Raw genomic sequence first — 20,421 nt, 5'->3', positions numbered from 1 at the left:
TTCTTGTAAAAATATATAATATACCCCCAAAAAACACTACCAATCTCCCACAGTTCACATTTTGCCAAATGTAACCCTCAATTTTACATACAACCATCTTATTAATAAATAAACACAATCCATATCTATTCTTTTCTGTCTGAAAGTCTCAGAAGCCTTCAAGATTGTGTGCACTGTGGTCCATCCCGTCCCTTTCACTGTTCTTATTTCCAGCTTCAGGGGGGTGGGCTGATGTAATCTCAATAAAATCCATATCTCCTCTCCTTCCTCCCCCCTAAACTAATAAATCTTCCTGCAGTCCATCCTGCCAATCCTCAGTTCCATTACATCCAGCTCTACAGACTGTTCTCTTCTGAGTGCTTAACATACAGTCAATCCAGTTGTTACCAATCTTTTCTTCTTTACTATTTTTATTTTACAATACGAAGTTCCAAGGGGTGGTCAAAATCCCTCAAAAGTCCCTCAAGCTTGTAACTCTCCATCTTCTTTCAGGCAAAGTCCTTAGTTATAAAATAAATCCATTGTGAAGAAGTATCTTTAAAGTTTGCTCTTCCTGAAAACTTTGCATTCCATTTCTTAGGGGAGGGTAGATAACACAGATCCCAGGAAAAAACATGACTTAAAATATTGCTTCCTCTCCCCCTCCTTCCACCATTCAAGCAAAGCAGAAATTAGCATCTTTCATTCTTTCCAAACCTTTCCACACATATGATTTTCTCCTTCAGCATAAATCGGGTTCTTTTCAGGAGGTACCTTTCCACTTGTGAATTATGTCCGAATTCAAAGCTATTCCACAGCTTACCACAGGCTGTCCTTGGATGGAGCCATTGAGCCCAGCGCCCCACTCACAAACCAAAAAAAGGCATTAATGGACGACCGAAAGGTATGGGGAGACATGCCTCTTACCCCCCATTAATCTCCATCTGGAACCCCTCTTGGGCACCGAAGCATCCGAGAGGATGACTTGCCAGGTTTGCTGCAAAACAGGAAGTTTTATTTTGGGGGCTGTTCCTATGTTTATTTGTATTTCAATAAAGGCCTAGCTTTCTACTTGAAGACTGCATCCTTTTCTTTTTTGGTCTCTGGGAGGGATACCTCCAGTATTTTAAATTTATCCAGCAAAAATAGAGCATGCTCAGTCTCTCTCCTTGTAGCCACCGTTCTGATCCTACCCATATGGATGTGAAGAGAACCACCAGTTTTGTCAAAGGCATGGGAGTTCTTTTTCTGGGATTCAAAAACAGCAGAAGACACACAAGTGGTTGAGAAGCCTTAGGATTTATTAGACAGCAGGCAGATTATATATAAGAATATACCATACCAAGCTAGCAACACCTCTGTACAGCTGCTGGGAGCTCCAAAAATACAGCAGCGGAGTGGACCCCTCTATAGCCACCAAGTGACAAGGCCTGCAGGTCTGTGCCCTTGTGTCTGAACCCCGGGGGCTTTTGTAGGCTTAATTGCCTGTTGCACAATGTGAAATTTTACTATATTGCTTACATCTGGGGTTCACCATGTGATTGGGGCTAGAGCTGCCAACAATAAGCCTCCAAGGTCATTAATCATAGAATCCTTCTCATGTAGTTGTTGCCTCTCACAGGTGTTTAGGCTGGGTTCCTCCCGAGATGGTACAGCTATATACTATCTCTTGTAGATACGTAGGTTGGCAAGTGAACAAGGTACACGATTTTGCAAAATTAAGCTCTTTAACAAAAAACATAAGCTAACTGCTGCCCAAAAGAGCAGTGAAGGCCTTATATGGGTGCAGTGGCGTAGCGTGGGGGGTGCAAGGGGGGCCGGCCGCACCGGGCGCAACATCTGGGGGTTAGGGTTAGGGGGCGCAAATCCACGGGTTAGGGGGCGCAAATTACTTGCCTTGCCCCGGGTGCTGACAACCCACGCTACGCCACTGTATGGGTGGCATGGAGGACCAATTGTGACAGGCCACTAGGCCTCCTTGATATACAGTGGTACCTCAAGTTACATATGCTTCAGGTTACATACACTTCAGGTTACACACTCCGCTAACCCAGAAATAGTCCTTCAGGTTAAGAACTTTGCTTCAGGATAAGAACAGAAATTGTGCTCCGGCAGCGCAGCAGCAGCGGGAGGCCCCATTAGCTAAAGTGGTGCTTCAGGTTAAGAACAGTTTCAGGTTAAGAACGGACCTCCGGAACGAATTAAGTACTTAACCCGAGGTACCACTGTACAATATGTCTTCCAGTGTGTTTTCCACACACCACCAAAACTCCAAAACATGGTTAGAAAACAACCCAGAGTTTGGGTTGCTGTGACGTTAACCCAGCCTCTTGATCTGTTTCCATCAAATCATGTGTAGTAAACCCAAAACCAACTTTTGCTTCAGCTTGTAGGATGTAGAGAAACAAAGCAGAAGCCTGACTTATTGTTTCACAATAATCCAGACTTTGACTTTTTTCTTCTCCCACCTGACATATGAGTGGGGAAGCAGCAAAGCAAATGCCCACATTAAACCATAGTTTATTTTAAACTGCGGTTTAATGTTGTGTCCAGGAAATGGCCAGGTGTGGATTCCATCCTGCATTACTGTTTGCAAGAATTGAACTGGAGATGGCAATGGTTCTAAATTGTTGTTGTTTAGTCGTGTCCAACTCTTCGTGACCCCAAGGACCAGAGCACGCCAGGCACTCTTGTCTTCCACTGCCTCCCACAGTTTGGTCAAATTCATGCTGGTAGCTTTGAGAACACTGTCCAACCATCCCGTCCTCTGTCGTCCCCTTCTCCTTGTGCCCTCCATCTTTCCCAACATTAGGGTGTTTTCCAGGGAGTCTTCTCTTCTCGTGAGGTGGCCAAAGTATTGGAGCCTCAGCTTCACGGTCTGTCCTTCCAGTGAGCACTCAGGGCTTATTTCCTTAAGAATGGATAGGTTTGTTCTTCTTGCAGTCCATGGGACTCTCAAGAGTCTCCTCCAGCACCATAATTCAAAAACATCAATTCTTCGGCGATCAGCCTTCTTTATGGTCCAGCTCTCACTTCCATACATCACTACTGGGAAAACCATAGCTTTAACTATACGGACCTTTGTTGGCAAGGTGGTCTCTCTGCTTTTTAAGATGCTGTCTAGGTTTGTCATTGCTTTTCTCCCAAGAAGCAGGCGTCTTTTAATTTCGTGACTGCTGTCACCATCTACAGTGATCATGGAGCCCAAGAAAGTAAAATCTCTCACTGCCTCCATTTCTTCCCCTTCTATTTGCCAGGAGGTGATGGGACCAGTTTTTTGTATGTTGAGCCTCAGACCATATTTTGTGCTCTCCTCTTTCACCCTCATTAAAAGGTTATTTAATTCCTCCTCACTTTCTGCCATCAAGGTTGTGTCATCTGCATATCTGAGGTTGTTGATATTTCTTCCGGCGATCTTAATTCCGCCTTGGGATTCATCCAGTCCAGCCTTTCGCATGATGAATTCGGCATATAAGTTAAATAACCAGGGAGACAATATACAGCCTTGCCGTACTCCTTTCCCAATTTTGAACCAGTCAGTTGTTCCATATCCAATTCTAACTGTAGCTTCTTGTCCCACATAGAGATTTCTCAGGAGACAGATGAGGTGATCAGGCACTCCCATTTCTTTAAGAACTTGCCATAGTTTGCTGTGGTCGACACAGTCAAAGGCTTTTGCATAGTCAATGAAGCAGAGGTAGATGTCTTTCTGGATCTCTCTAGCTTTCTCCATAATCCAGCGCATGTTTACTCTGGTTCCTCTGCCTCTAATGACATTTAAACTTGTGGATGTCGTAGCATGGCAACAATTTTAAATCAACAGGGCAGGGAAGAAACTGATCAAACATTTATAAAACAAACTCATTGGTACATGTGTTAGACCCAAATCTGCACACCATTACTTGCTCAGAATGCATCCAAAATGAAGAACCATAATATTTAAATTATAGTAATATGAGTACATTAAATGGGAAATAGAACAATATTAGAGATACATCTCCAACCCATTCATTGCTTGCTGATTACTTGTGTATACTCCCTTGTCCTTTAGTCTGCATTTTCCGTAAGTAGGAAGATGATATTACAGCAGAGAAATCATTTGGCTTCGCAGCTTTGAGAGACAAGCTAATAATTATTATTACTTACTAGTTAGAAATCTGAGGGGAGCCAATAATGCTTAAATAGGATAATCAGAGTTTATAGCACTAATTGACATAAAAACCCATCTCTAGACATATTCATTACAGAAAGTGTGGTTCAATTATCTAGGACTGTGGCAATTTATGTCTTGGCTAATTAAGCTTTCTCCATGAGAATTCGACTCCAGCTTTCTTGGGAAGGTAGTCTAGAAATTACCTCTGAGGACTAAAGTAGTAGAAGAAGAAGAGTTTGGATTTGATATCCCGCCTTTCACTCCCTTGAAGGAGTCTCAAAGCGGCTAACATTCTCCTTTCCCTTCCTCCCCCACAACAAACACTCTGTGAGGTGAGTGAGGCTGAGAGACTTCAAGGAAGTGTGACTGGCCCAAGGTCACCCAGCAGCTGCTTGTGGAGGAGCGGAGACGCAAACCCGGTTCCCCAGATTAGGAGACTACTGCTCTTAACCACTTCACCACACTGGCTCTGATATAATGCCAGCAGTTCCATGTGCTGGATCTGTCCCAGTCACTTAGAAAGCAGGGGGTGTCAAGCAAAGGGTATCCACAGATAAGGAGTGCAGAACCTGCTTACTGCCATGCAGCTTCTCTCTCAGCTAAACCCTCTTCTGTTTCTGGAAATTGAGGATAAGATGTTCTGCATTCCTCATCTGCATACTCCTTTTTTGCTGTCACATAATTGGCATTACTTTCTGTGGTGTAATAATCATCAAGATCAAGTGCTTCATAAATAAATGGTTTTATTTTTGTCTGGAAGCTTGCAAGTTGCCAGACATTGCAAACTACATAAGGGTGCTTCTGCTTCTGCTGATTATTATTATTATTATACCCTGTACATTTGACTGGGTTGCCCCAGTTATTATTATACCCTGTACATCATATATGCATGGGATATATGGTGTAGGGCTCATCTCGTTAGTACTGTAAGGTCTTGTGGCAAGACAGTATAAAATGTAGCCACAGTACCTTTCAGCAGGAATCTTACCACCCTACATTTCTGGAGTCTAGACATCAACTGACACTAATGGACCAGCTTAAAATAATTATAAAGTTTATTTTACAAAAGAAAAGCAGCATATGCAAATATGTTGGTTCTTACACATAATTACAGCTATACCTCATGTTACTTTTGCTTCAGGTTGAGCGTTTTCAGGTTGCGTCTCGTGGTGACCCAGAAGTACCAGAAAGGGTTACTTCCAGGTTTCGCCGCTCGCGCATGCGCAGACGTGCAAAATGACATCATGCACATGTGCAGAAGCGGTGAATCGCGACAAGCGCAGACATGGGTTGCGTTCTGCTCATGTTGCGCATGGGCCTCCAGAACGGATCCCATTCGCAACCAAAGGTACCACTGTATATCTTAGCTTGCTAGAAAGGGTCAACCCCAACAGTACCTCAAAGTGTCCAGATAGTCTGGGTCCAGCTCTAACACCATCTTCAGTTCTTCCTTCTCCCCCCAAAGTGGCTTGCTGGTCCATTTAGAACCACAGCTTATTATCTACAGTACTTTGACCCTGCCTGTCTCCAGTAGGGGGAAGTCATCCCTAACAAGAATGTGATCCACCCCACGAGGCAAATACCTCTTCACACTGCACATACCTAAACTACGATATTCACAATCACAAAATATGTGATGGTCACCAACCTGGGTGGCTTAAAAAAGCAATTAGCATTTCCCCCCTGGATTACTCTATCCGTGGCTATTAGTCACAAATTGTATGTTTTCTAGCTGCATACCAGTTGATAGGGATAACGGGTTAGAGAGTGTGGTTTCACAAGTCCTGCTTGTGGTCTACTTTCATAGGCATCTGGTTGGCCATGGTGAAAACAGAATGTTGGACACGGTAGGCTTTTCAATGTATTCTAATAACATTTTCTTCATAGTTACATTTTACTTTTTCCTAGTTACCTATTTCGCTGTAAAATGGATACTTCAAATATCGGGGGGGGGGGCGTGTGTGTAGAAAATAAATGTAAAATGGATCTTTAGATTTTAATCATTGTGTATAACTCAATTTGAACAGTAGTAGAATAAGCTACTAGTTTACATTAATATGTAACCCTGAAATTTTTGATCCCCCCCAGATTGATAGCAAAGTTTTGTGCTTGTTTTGTGCCATTACAAATTCGGGGTAACATGTTAACAAAGCTTAGTTGTAGTACAGTGGTACATTGGGTTACAAACACCTCGGGTTACAAACACCTTGGGTTACAGACTCTGTTAACCCGGAAGTAGTACCTCGGGTTAAGAACTTTGCCCCAGGATGAGAACATAAGTTGCATGCTGGTGGCGCAGCAGCAGTAGGAGGCCCAATTAGCTAAAGTGGTGCTTCAGGTTAAGAATGGTTTCAGGTTAAGAACAGACCTCTGGAATGAATTAAGTCCGTAACCAGAGGTACCACTGTATTGGAGATCACCTACATTTTACCCAGCAGATGGCAGCAGCAGTCTAACAACATCACTGTGTTCTCTACTGTGCTACTTTTAACAAAAAAAAACCCCGCATCATCTAAATTGTGATGTGTGGCCCAAATCTTGCCAGCTACTGAGGCTTATGCCAACAGACTTTCCTAGCATCATTCTTATACCCCATACTTTAACAGCTATTCTCCATGCCATGGAAGAAAGTGCTTGTGAAAGGTTCTCTCAGTTTGCAAGTGAGTTTACTATTGTGTACCGGTGGCTACTGCTTAAGGAAAAATTGTTTTAACAGGTCCATGCCCCTCCAGCTCATGGAACTAGTGCCATGGTTCTTTGGGTCCAGGCATGTGTGATTTAAGGCCACAGCTTATGAAGTCTTCATAGACTTTTGCTCTTCACCTTCTGGTATAGGCTGTGCTTCAAAGTGCCCTTTAAGGTATTTAATTACTGTTTTTATACCCTACTTTTCTATAAATGCTACACCCTGGAGCTGAGAATAAGGAAGCAGGCAAGGAGATGGCTTGAGCACAAGTGGAGGAAAAACTTGCAGTGAATGCAATCGGACATTGCTATGTGCTGATGTTCAAGCCTATACAATGGCAATGGAGGCCATTGTGTCCTTAGTTTGCTGTAAAGCAGACTTGTCCCAGGTAGCCAGTGGCTTATTACATGCTGGTCCTAGAGAGGGAATAGACCGATACAGTGGTACCTCAGGTTACATATGCTTCAGGTTACATACGCTTCAGGTTACAGACTTGGCTAACCCAGAAATAGTACCTCGGGTTAAGAACTTTGCTTCAGGATGAGAACATAAATCGTGCCGTGGCAGCAGCGGGAGGCCCCATTAGCTAAAGTAGTGCTTCAGGTTAAGAACAGTTTCAGGTTAAGAACGGCCCTCCGGAAGGAATTAAGTACTTAACCCGAGGTACCACTGTATAAGGCCCCTGTGACACATTTGCAAGGCACGTATCTACCAGGATTTGGACTCTACCCTTGAAGCAGGTGATTGTGTTCAGGTGTCCGGAATATCTTAATTGTCCAGGCCCTATCAGAAAAGGTACATTCTTAGCTAATGCAATTCAAAACTCTGCATTTAACCTATAAAAACTTTTACAGCTCAGGAGCCCAATATATTTTGGATCGTTTCTCCCAATATGAACCTACCTGGACCCTTGGGTCTTCATCAAGTTCTTCTCAGGGTGTTTTCTCTGAGGTTTGCAGTGTGGCAATCAGAGAGAGAGCATTTTCCATTGTGGCTCCCCATCTGTGGTATTCTCTCTCCAATGAGGCAGACCCTCCAAGTGTCCCTATTTTTCAGGGACATCCCTGATTTAGAGAAACCGTCCCGGTTTCTGATTTGATCCCGGAACGTCCCGCGTTTCCTTAAAATGTCCCAATTGTCATTGGATAAATGTTGGAGGGTATGGAGTTATCCAACCCCCAAGCTGTCTGAAGGCAATCCTGTATAGGGAAGTTGTTTTAAATGCTTATTGTTTTATTATGCTTTTGAATATGTTGTAAACTGCCTAGACTGCTGGGGCAACCCAATAAGATGTGTGGGGTATGAATAGTCAAATTATCATTATAGAATGAGACGTCCCTATTTTCACTGGAGAAATGTTGGAGAATTTGATGAGGTCCACATTATCTGGAGTAGGTGGAATAAAGGGGCTTCACCAAGACCACAAACAAGGCAAGGGTGTGGTCTCAGTCCCAAGCTGTTAAATTAGCTGGTTGATTCCACATTCCCTAATGCAACCAAACACTCATTGTAGGGAAGGTGAGTTAAGTTAAATTCCTTCACAGATTCCATTCAAATAAATTCCAGTTCAACTGAATTATTCCCCAAATTCTCCCCCCCCCTGCGATGTTCTCATCCCTCAAAAAAGCACTTTAAACAGTTCTGATACCCTCTTTTATAAGTTAGTGGGGCCTAGTATTTTAACAGATTTCTCTTTGTAGGCTTTGAACAGCATGTATATGATACTGTAATAAAAGCACTTTAAAATATGTATGCTATTCATGTGGCCATGGGCACCACAGCAATCTCAGGTACATCCTTGGCACCCTCTAAGTTACCCTGCTCCACCCATTTTAATTTTTCAGGTTTTTGTTGTTATTTGCCTGTGGTTTTCTTTGTGGGTTTGACTAGTTTTTAGCCTTTTGGGGGGGAGGGGTTCTTGGAATCACCAGTTTTTCTTCAGTGGTCCCCATGGCACTTTCTTAGATTTTTCAAACTGCAACGAGATCCAAAACTCTTGGGGAACCAGGCTGTGATGCTACACTGAAAACTAAAAGGAAAGTGTTATAAATTAATCCAGAGGAGCACATTTAGGGTGTTTGTCATAAGTCTTAAAATCCATATTTCTGGTCTATCTAATTAAAGAGCAAGACCTTGCCGTGAACTAAAGCTGAAGAATACCGCACAAAATATTTCTAAATATTTCTAATATTTGTATTTCTATTGTAGGAATACAATATGCATTGCTTTCTACTGGTAACTTTTCACATTATATCTGATACAGATAACATATATATATATATATAGTTTGAAAAAGTCTTTTCAATTTATTTGCATCTTAGTAACTTGTTAGATTAGTTTTGATTACTAAAAGTATCCTCAGTTTAGCTATAAATGAATGTAAATATTACTGAAAACAGATGTCAGAAATCACAGAAAGTTTGTAAAATGAGGTTATCTAGCTTTGCATATGAAGCAACAATATATTTAAAAAATAGACAGTTCAGTGTAATTTATTTGAAATGCTTTGAGAACAGTGTAAGGCTATTATGCAAAAAAAGAGATTTAATCAATACATCAATTATTTTTAAGAAATGAAGACATTACACGGTATCTCCAACATTTTGGCAAGTATTTGTCATTTCAGTAGTTCACATCCTAATATACTTTCTACTTCCTTCTATTTTGAAAAATACTTCCATTTACTCTGGATTGGCTAATACTCAACTTCCAAAATGAAGCAATTAAAATAAATTACAAGCCTGAAATAGAAAACAACCATATTTAAAACCTATAGATACAGAAATATGTTCTATAGAGTAAAATTGACCATAATTTTTGTTTGAAAAAATATAGGTATTAACCTGCTTTCTTATCGATTATCTCAGCACGATTCTTCTAACACAGCAGAATATATTTACAAATTAAAATTGACATCTTATTTACTCTTACAGTTTTTCTGTAAACATGTAAAATGTATGAAGTATGTATTTTGGCAATATCAATGCTTCTGCAGTGCTGACGTTAGACTCTACACTGTGCAGAAAATAGAAATAGTGGTATCAGAGTACATTTCAGTGCACTAGGTTGCAAATTTCAGGACCCTTCTTTAGAAAGGGTCAAATTAGGCATTACAGTACTGTTCAACCTTACATTTGAAATTAGAGTTTGATTCATAAATACAAATTTTATTGACATTTTACCTACTTTAAGGTTGCCAAGCTAGTCAAATGTAATTTTCAGACCAATAGGTTGAAAGAGTGGGTCAAACACTTTTTGAGGTGTGAGTTTCTAGAGATGCAGTAATAGTGAATGCTGTGTGCAGATGTCTTTAGAAACAAATATGCAGTGTGTGTGTGTGTGTGTGTGTGTGTGTGTTTGTGTTTGTAGCTGACTCCTGAATAAGCAAAATTCCTTTGGTGGGTTGCATTAGAAAAATGATTGCAAACCATAGTTATAAAATTAGAGTCACCCCTTAGTTTAATCATAATTAAGCCAGAACACACCCAAATAACATGGAGGTTAATTCTCTGAACAGAGCCAATGAGAAATCAATATTTTTATTAGCATGTGGTGTAGTCCCAGTCCTAACTTTCTGTAAGCCTGTTACAAAAGTCTGGGGAGCCCACCTGGGCTTTGTTCTCAATTCTGGCCTTGAGAATGACACTGAACAGGTCTTTTAATAGAAGTGTCTGTATCTGTGAATCACATAAGAGAGCAGGCAGTGGATACTGGGATGACAGAAGAAAGGCTTATTTTTGTAGACATCACAAAATGGCTATCCTGAGGGCAGTATTACATTAGATACAGCTAAAATGTTAATATTTTAGAAGCACCATTTTGCATACAAACTGCCTGGCTGTGCACATAGAAAGGACTACATAAAACAAAACACAGCAATTTAAACAAAGTATTTTGATGTTTCAGCTTTTTTACTCTCTTAATGCTTTATTCTAAATGGGACAGTAGGTAAACTACCATCCAATTATCAGAAAACACCATCATATAAACTGGAATTTTCATCTGAAGATTTAGTACTGGCACACAACTTACTGTCAAATGACCTTTTAGCTTGCATCTGTGTACTGAGAAATTACATATTCTGCACTGGCCATAACTGTTAAATTAAGATGATGAAAGTCACCAATCAACAAGACTCTTAGTTTTAGTCTTTCAAGCTTTTTTGAAACCTACACACATCATTCACAAACAATTTCTGGATGTAATAGCTTTAAAATGCTTTGTTCAGGTCCTTGTGTGTGGTTGCCTTGTGAGAGGTCAAAATAGGGCACTTTATAAAACAGAGATTCTTGGTATGTAATATGCATTAAAACAGTAGCTTAGAGGTCATATCTACCAGCAAGACATTGGAAATAATTGGTCAAGTAACCTCTCTCAGCCACAGAGACGTTTACAGAATTATCACAGGATTATAGTTGCCATATCAAATTACACACACCAGCAGTTACAGTACTATGGTTGAAAGGTACAAATATAATAGAGACTGAGTTGACATTGTGACAAAATTATTAAAAAGTGCTTCTTGTTCCATATGTGGAATGCAAATACTGTACAGGTAAGACACAGAAGACCACTATGCCGTTGTCAGACATTGCTTTCTATCTCTTTGTCAGTCTGCCAAGGGTATGTCTGCTCCATGTGGTCACAGTCAATGCTGATTTCACTGATGTCCATGCTACAGTCAGACCCACTGTCTGATTGGTCCATTTGCTCAAGCTTAGATTCCTGCCGGGCTATTCTGTTCCTACTTGATGATGTACTCGATGATGTTAGTAAGGGGTCTTCAGAATCAAGTGTCCGGACTTCGCTTGATGCGCAAGAGACTGATTCTTTGGCTTGACGGATACAGTTGAGCCACTGCTGTTTGTTGAAGGTGTCATTTGCTTGCAGTGAATGAGACTGGCTTTGAGATCCCTTTCTGAAGCTGACTCTAAAGAAGTTTTTAACTGAAATAAATGAGCCACATTAGTATATTCAATGCTTCTTGGAAGAGGACATTGTGTGTGGGGGGGGGGTTAATACTTCTACATTAATGATATACCAGAAGAGCGTACAACTTGGATCCCACTAAGAGAAATGCAGTCCACCATCCATGTATGAAGTCTCCCACATGATTCCTTCCACACAGTTTAGAAATTCCATGGAAGCAGAAGCAAAAGGAAATATAGCCATACCTCATGCTGCGTTAGGTTCATGTTGCGTCTTTTTGGCTTGCGAACGCAGCAAACCCAGAAGTGTATATTTCCAGGTTTTGCAGCACGTGCGTGGGCAGAAGCATTTTGTGTGTTTCGCACATGCGCAGAAGCGCTCTACCACGCCACGCGCATGCACAGAAGCGGCGATCTAGTTACAGACTTTTCGGGGTGTGGACGGCACCCCAGAAGGGATCGAGTCCATAACTAGAGGTATCACTGAAGTGTTTTAAGCCATGGGTGGACCACTATACAAGGTTTATAAGTTGGGCAGTCCCGCTTGAGAGAAAACACGTTTTCTGCTTTCTTCAGCTTGTTTTACTACAGAATCGACCTCTTTCCCCACCATTTTATTTTATTCTAACAGAAGTCACACACAAAAATTCAGCAATGCTAACCATCTGTGGCAATCAGCAGCAGCCAGTCAGATGATGTAATGATTATAAGTACAAACAACCACTTGTACTTATATCACAAAGAGGGGAATGACATTTGTGAGAATCATGCCACTGGTCTTCATGGTATTTTGTCAGTATCTGGGAATATGCACAGTGCTGTCCTCGTTAATTGAGTGCTGCTGGACAAGGTCATGGGGGGCTGCCCTTTCTTCCAATAGTGATGGCAGCCATTTACTCTTGCAAAACTCTTTCACGAACTCTCACTGGTGACGGATTTAGGGGAGTGCAACTGGTTTGTCCAAACTGGGCACTGAGCAGAGAGGGTGCCACAGAGGACACTTCAGCAATGACGAGCAACAAAAGGCAAGAGGTGGCAGTGGCGGGAGGTGCCAAATTCTGGTGTTGCACAGGGAGCTGCCAAAAATTTTAAAGCTCAAGGTCTGTCACCACTGGTGAGAACAGATTGGAGCAGTAGGTTCTTAGCATTATCATTTAAAACCAACTCCTGAAAGAGTATCCAACAGAAAACATGAAGGTATCTTTTATCTTTCCTGTCATGTTTTGCTTTTGTAAGCTGACATACTACTTTTTGAAAATCTTGTTTCTTCTTTTTTTTAAAGTGAAAAATTAGTTTACCTTTTTTATATGAATAAGACATGCTGGCTTATACTTCCAGAAAAGATATTGGAAGGGTCCTGTGGTGCATGACTAAATTTAAATATTTTATAAGAGAGATATAATAGAATGGATTCTTACTTCTTTCATTGTTGCTAAATGCACCACGTATGGATCCACCCAATCGCACCTCTCCATCTTGCAAGTCTTCTAGCACAAGATCCTTCACAGGGATGGGTTGCCGATACAATTGGTAACAGAGTTGTTCATTCTGTGTAACAGCTCGAGTAATTACCAGTACTTCTTGGAAGAGAAACACATGCAATTTCTGGCAAAAAAAAAATTAATTGTGAGTTGTCACTCATACATTATTTGCTTATCACTTCTCAAGGTTTTTTTTTAAAAAAACAAACTAGCATCTAGTTAAATAATACTACCAAAGATGGGTGGAAATGGTCCAATGCCATGGTCTGAAGGCACATGATGCAACCACGTTGGTGAAGGTAAGGAAGTTTGAGTCTAGGCCACTGACTGTATGGGAATCCCACCAGGAAATTGGATATATGCTGTCTTAAGTTCCATGATGGAAGGAAGTCCTAGTATATTTAAATCTTGCCTAACAACAACAACAGTGTGCAAGGATGGCGTCTTACAAGCACTCTGAGAAATGTGTTCCACAGTAATGGCACAAATATGACAGCGGTGTTAAAATTAGTTAAAGATCAGTTTCTCTCTTACCCACAATGAGGAAGAGCTATTCTATTATCCACCCTGATTCTAACCCCTGTTAAGCCTGCTTTTTTTTTTTTTACCCTAAATTAAAAGCAGTTAGCATCTCTTTCTCAGTTCTGAGACTTGATAATATTTCCCCATGACAGCCATCCAAAAGCAAACTGTCAGGGGTTCAGGAGCAGAGGCACAGGATAAGGAGGAAATGGAGAGTGAAGGGGAGGAGTCCGAAGGTAATGTCAGCGATGACAGCGATCCGAGGTCTCTGAGTCTTTCCAGTGAATCGGACGATTCACAGAAAGGAGCTCCCATGGTCAGGGCAAGGGGAGTGCCCAGAGGAACACCTCGGGAAGAAGGGGGCAGAGGGGACTCAGAGAGTAGCAGTTGGAAATCCGGGCCCACGTCCCCCCCAGAGTGCAGTAGGGGGGAGGAGTCCCAGGCATCGGGATCAGGTGGCGCGCTGCCAGCGGGAGAACATGAGGCAGGATTGACCACACCTCCGTCGGGGAGTGAGGAAACGGTCATCAGGAAAGTTAAACGCGCGCGCCAAGTTCAAATGTACAGGAGGGAGGCACAGTTGGCAGCCCGGGAAGAGAGCCAGGTCCCAAAGCCCGCCGAAGAGAGCGGGAGGAGTCAGGGGGGTCATCGTCAGCCTCAGAAGAATCCAGGGAGACAGGGGCCCCGGAGGGCAGCAGGACCCAGCGGAGAAAGGAGAGAAGGGAGAGGTGGAGTAAGATTAGAGTCTTAAACTGGTGCACAGGGGGCGGAGACTCAGATGGAGCTTCGCCGGTCTAAAGCCTAGACGTAGAGCTGGAGCGCTGCGGAGTGGAAATGGATACTGTACTTCAATAAAGACTTTTGTACATAAATACCAGCCAGCGTTGGTCCTCTGTGAGCTGGGACCAGGAGCCAGCCCTGACAGTAAGCTCCATCTCAACAAAAGATTTTCCACCAAGAACCTCGCAACGTGAGTCTACGTAGCGAGGGGAGAGAAGTGGTGCTTTGCGAGCTCACAAGAATCAGACAAGATGACTACAGAACAGGAATGGACAGACCTGCGAAATGCTGTGGTTCAACTCAACGCAGAGGTGCGTGCCTCCAAAAAAAGGGAAGAGGAAATGGATACAGTCTGCAAGGATCTCCAAGCCAGGTTGGACATGCTTTCTAGACAAGGGCAACTGGGACCCAAACCAGAGGGCATAGGGCTGGGGAAGAGGGGAGGCAGCCTGGTATCCCATTTCGACGGGAGTTTACCACAGTACCCTAATTTCCGAGCAGACTTGCTCTTTGCGCTGAATCTGCTGGAAAAGGACTTTAGAGATGAAAGAGAAAAAGTGGGGTTTATCCTATCCCATTTGCATGGGGAAGCCAAAGCGTGGCTGAGAAATTTATGGAGAGATAATGATCCGGCGCTCCAAGATGCGGATGCGTTCATTAAAGCGATGGATTCATGTTTTTTATCAAAGATAGACATCAATATTGCCAGAAGAGACATACATGGTCTCAAACAAGGCAAAGCCAGTGTAAGGCAGTATCATGCCCGCTTTTTTGCATTAGTCCACGCGCTGGGGTGGGAGAAGAATTCTGCTCCAGTCAGAGACCTTTTCTGGGAAGGACTGAATGCAAATGTGAAAGATGAGATTGCAAGGGGAGAGAGACCTAAGACCACTCAACAAGTGGTTCAAAGGGCGCTGGAAATCGGGGTGCGTTTGGAAGAACGTCCATGGAACAGAGACGAAGGGCGTTGGGGACGTACACCAGCGAAAGCACCTCCCCTTTTTCCCAAAGATGCAGCGCGTGCGCAATCCACACCCCCCCAAGGAGGGGGGGATGAACCGATGGAGATTGGAGGTGCCAGGGCTCAGTCAGCTACGAGAGCCTTACCACCGGGAGCAGCCAAAGCGAAGCTTCCTAGAGGGAACAGGAAGTGCTACATCTGTGACAGTGCTCAGCACATGGCGAAAGAGTGTCCCCAGAGGCTCCATAAGCACACTGCAACCTCGGCAACAGTATCAAACACAGCTTACCAGGGAGAACCACTGCAGGGAAACGGCAGAGTCTGGCTGGAGGAAGAAGCACTGGGGTCCAGCCAGACAAGTCAGTGAAGCAATTCCCAGAGATTTTGCAGCCCACAGACCCCCTCCCACCCAAACCAGTGGTGCAGCTTACAGCGTTGCTTCAACTGCCCAATGGACTCACTATGGAAGTGCCAATTACCATTGACTCTGGGAGTAACGCGGACTTTATAGGACTGGATTTCATTCAAAAGCACAAAGTAGCACTACTGCCGGCCACGCTGCCTTTGCAGGTGGTCACGGTGGATGGCAGGGAATTGCTGGGGGGGCAAGTGGTGCACCAAACGCCTCCCATGGTGATGCAAATTGGCAATCACCGAGAAGTCATCAGCTTCAATGTCACCCACCTGTCAGACACGCCTGTAGTATTGGGCATGAGTTGGCTGCACAGACACAGTCCAGCGCTGGCGTGGTACCAGCGCCAACTGACCTTCGGCTCCTCCTACTGTGCAGAAAACTGCATTCTGCCTGACCAGGAAGGGGGAGAAGATGACCCGCAGCTACAATTAGGAACGCTGCAAGCAGTGCCACTCAAGTATGCAGCGTTTTTGGAGGTTTTCTGCGAGAAAGAAGCGGACAAGCTGCCTCCCCACCGGCCCTATGACTGCAAGATTGACCTCCTGCCTGGGGCGACGCTGCCAACAGGGAAACTGTATTCCATGTCTGAAGACGAGATGCAGGAACTCAGGGAGTTCATAGACCTCAACTTGAAGCGCGGTTTCATCCGGGAGTCGAAGGCAGTGGGGGGCAGTCCTGTATTCTTTGTGAAGAAGAAGGACACGCCCCAAAAAAGACTTGTGGTAGACTTCAGAATTTTAAATTCCAGAACCAAGCCCACGGCCTTTCCCATGCCCAAAATAGACGACCTGCTGGCAACGGTGAGGAAAGGACGCGTTTTCACAAAGTTGGATCTGCGAGGGGCGTACAACTTGATCCGCATACGGGAGGGCGACGAGTGGAAGACGGCCATGTTCACGCCCCTGGGCACCTATGAATACAGAGTTATGCCCTTTGGATTACAAAATGGCTCTCACTGTTTTCAAGCCTTCATGCATCACGTACTGGCGGGTCTCCTCTACAAGAAATGCGTCTGCTTCCTGGACGACATCCTGATATTCTCAGAATCGGAGGAGACCCACGAGGGAGACGTCAAGGAAGTTCTGCAGCGACTGCAGGAGCATAGGCTGTACGCCAAGCTGGAGAAGTGCCAGTTCGACAGGAAGGAGGTGGATTTCCTGGGCTACAAGTTGTCGGACAAGGGGCTCGCCATGGACAGCGCCAAGGTTCGCGCAGTGTTGGACTGGAAGAGCCCGCGCAACCGGAAGGAGGTCCAGCGGTTTGTGGGTTTCGCCAACTTTTACCGCAAGTTCATCAAGGGGTTCGCGATGCAGACAGCGGCCATTACAGACACGCTCAGCTCCAAGAAGAAGAAATTCATCTGGACGGAGCAAGCGGAGCAGTCCTTTCAGAACCTCAAGCGTCTCTTCTCCTCCGAAGAGCAGCTACTGCACGTGAATCCCAGCAGACCGATGAGGGTTGAAACGGACGCCTCGGACAGAGCCGTGGGAGCTGTACTGTTGCAGCAGGACCCGCAGGGGAACTGGAGACCGTGCGCCTTCTACTCTCGAAAGCTCAGCAAGTCAGAGCAGAACTACACCATCTGGGACAGGGAGTTGCTGGCCATTCATGCAGCATTCAAGGCGTGGCGGCACTTCCTCATCGGAGCCAAACACACAGTGCAGGTTCGCACGGACCATAAGAACCTGGAGTACTGGCGCACGGCAAGGTTCCTGAACCAGCGGCACATACGGTGGGCGGAGTTCTTTGCAGATTTCGACTTCAGGATAGAGTACATCCCAGGCGACAACAACATCATGGCAGATGCACTGTCCAGAAAGCCGCAATACCTCGAAGAGGCGGCACCAGCGGCGGCCAAGCACATTTTCGCACCGGAAGCGTGGGCGTGCGCTTCAGCAACCGTGGACCTGGAAGCTGTACGTCGAGCGCTGCAGGAAGACCCCTTTGCACAAGCCAAGATGGAGGAGGTGCACAAGGGCACGGCGAAGGCCGATGAGTTCCAGATACGCGACGGATTGCTCATCCACAGAGGGGCCCTCTACGTACCGGGAGACGAACTCCGCGCGAAAGTACTGCAGCAGTTGCACGACGCACCCACCGCTGGGCACTTTGGCAAGGAGAAGACGGCAGAATTAGTTGCCAGAGATTTTTGGTGGCCCAAGATGAGGGTGGAAGTCGCGGAGTACGTCGCGAGGTGCGACACCTGCCAAAGGGCCAAGTCAGTGCACAAACCTCCGGCGGGGCTGCTCGAACCACTGCAAACCCCGAGTGCACCGTGGGAGAGGGTGGCCCTGGACTTTGTCACGGATTTACCCAGCTCGAGGGGCAAGACGGCAGTGCTAGTGGTGGTGGACATGTTCACCAAAATGGCCCACTTCATTCCGTGCGCGAAGGTGGCCACGGCGGAACAGACCGCCAAACTGTTCATAGACCACGTCTTCCGGGTGCACGGTCTGCCACGGTCTATCTTGTCCGACAGGGGGCGGCAGTTCATCTCGAACTTCTGGCAGAAGCTGATGGGTTTCCTAAACGTCAAGATCAACCTAGCGTCGGCGAGACACCCGCAGACCAACGGACAAGCGGAGCGAGTCAACGCCATCATGCAGCAGTACCTGAGATGCTATGCAAATCAGCAGCCGGCAACATGGGTGGACTACCTGCCGCTCGCTGAGTTCGCCTACAACAACACGAAGCACGTGTCCACGGGCGTGACACCGTTCTTCGCCAACAACGGGAGGCATCCCAGAACCTTCCCGGGATTAGAGAGACTGGGGGAGGGGGAGCCACAGGCAGCGGAAGTCTTAGCGTCAGAATTGCAGGAGGTTCATGAACAGCTTCGGAGGCAGTTAGAATTAGCAAAGCACGCATACAAACTGCAGGCTGATAAGCACAGACGGGTTGGGGAGGACATACAAGTGGGAGACTGGGTTTGGTTAGCAGCCCAGGCAGTGCCGACCAGATCGTTAGCGAAGAAGAAGCTCGGACATAAGCAGCTAGGACCTTACCAAGTCGAGGCACAGATCAATCCAGTGGCCTTCCGGTTGACACTTCCGGAGGGGTCCAGAATGCACCCAGTGTTCCATAGGTCGGTGCTCACGCCCTACAAAGCACCTCACAGATTTCAGGCGCAGGGCACGGCACCAGACCAGTATAGGGAGACGCCCACAAGGAGGGGGTCGCCACGAGGGGAACCCATCAACCAGGTCACAGAGATTTTAGACTCGAGATGGGGGGAAGAGGGAGTAGAATATTTCCTCGCCAAAGAAGGTACCCCGGCCAGCGCCAACAGTTGGGTGCCGGACTATGCCTTGAACGAGCCTCTTCTCAAGGAAGAGTTTCATGCCTTGTTCCCGCACAGACCCATGCCAGCCGAGTATTTCGACGACTGGCTTTTCACACCCACGCTTTCAGCCAGCACGTTCCAGGGGTTCACCTCGGACGACGAACCGGCACTGGACACACGCTCCCCGGAGGGATCGCCCTCAGGGTCTGCCTCGGGCCAATCTTTGTGGTGGGACGATCGACCAGAGGAGCGGTGGAGCAGGAGGTGGATGGGGGGTCCCTGGCAGGCAACGGCCCCAGAGGTGAACGGGGGAGAGATGGACATGGACGTGCTGGGGGATGACCTTGGGTTCGAGCACGGCGGCACAGAGATGGAAGCAGAGGAAATCGAGGTCGGCGAGAGCACGGAGGACGAGCTGGACTTATCCGGTTGGATGCATGCCAAGGGGGACGAACTGTATCCGCCAGCCACCCCCACAACGACGGAGCACCCGGCACCCGCGCCTGAAGGAGGGGAGGGGGGAAGGGGGGGCTTCGAGGGGGGGATGGATGTCAGGGGTTCAGGAGCAGAGGCACAGGATAAGGAGGAAATGGAGAGTGAAGGGGAGGAGTCCGAAGGTAATGTCAGCGATGACAGCGATCCGAGGTCTCTGAGTCTTTCCAGTGAATCGGACGATTCACAGAAAGGAGCTCCCATGGTCAGGGCAAGGGGAGTGCCCAGAGGAACACCTCGGGAAGAAGGGGGCAGAGGGGACTCAGAGAGTAGCAGTTGGAAATCCGGGCCCACGTCCCCCCCAGAGTGCAGTAGGGGGGAGGAGTCCCAGGCATCGGGATCAGGTGGCGCGCTGCCAGCGGGAGAACATGAGGCAGGATTGACCACACCTCCGTCGGGGAGTGAGGAAACGGTCATCAGGAAAGTTAAACGCGCGCGCGCGCCAAGTTCAAATGTACAGGAGGGAGGCACAGTTGGCAGCCCGGGAAGAGAGCCAGGTCCCAAAGCCCGCCGAAAAGAGAGCGGGAGGAGTCAGGGGGGTCATCGTCAGCCTCAGAAGAATCCAGGGAGACAGGGGCCCCGGAGGGCAGCAGGACCCAGCGGAGAAAGGAGAGAAGGGAGAGGTGGAGTAAGATTAGAGTCTTAAACTGGTGCATAGGGGGCGGAGACTCAGATGGAGCTTCGCCGGTCTAAAGCCTAGACGTAGAGCTGGAGCGCTGCGGAGTGGAAATGGATACTGTA

The 20,421-nt window shown here is 46.0% G+C and overlaps 1 protein-coding gene across 8 annotated transcripts in view; it reads right to left on the bottom strand.

Moving 5' to 3' along the window:
* Positions 1-9,294: 9,294 nt before the first annotated feature.
* The window catches only part of ARHGEF3 (Rho guanine nucleotide exchange factor 3), a 104,958-nt gene continuing 93,831 nt past the window's right edge, over positions 9,295-20,421 (bottom strand). For 7 of the 8 annotated variants that reach the window (XM_083421402.1, XM_083421397.1, XM_083421400.1 and 4 more), the window contains 2 exons: positions 13,165-13,351; positions 9,295-11,764 (listed from right to left, as the gene is read on the bottom strand). In XM_083421402.1, the coding sequence (XP_083277528.1) occupies positions 11,403-11,764; positions 13,165-13,351 (549 nt within the window). In that variant the 3' untranslated portion in view covers positions 9,295-11,402. The remainder of the gene's footprint in view (positions 11,765-13,164; positions 13,352-20,421) is intronic. The other variant, XM_083421404.1, reaches the window with a different exon arrangement.

Source organism: Podarcis tiliguerta, assembly GCF_965153285.1.
Source record: "Podarcis tiliguerta genome assembly, chromosome: 2".
Classification (NCBI taxonomy): Eukaryota; Metazoa; Chordata; class Lepidosauria; order Squamata; family Lacertidae; genus Podarcis; species Podarcis tiliguerta.
The sequence above is the reverse complement of the archived record's forward strand: the minus strand, read 5'-3'. Positions and strand labels throughout refer to the sequence as shown.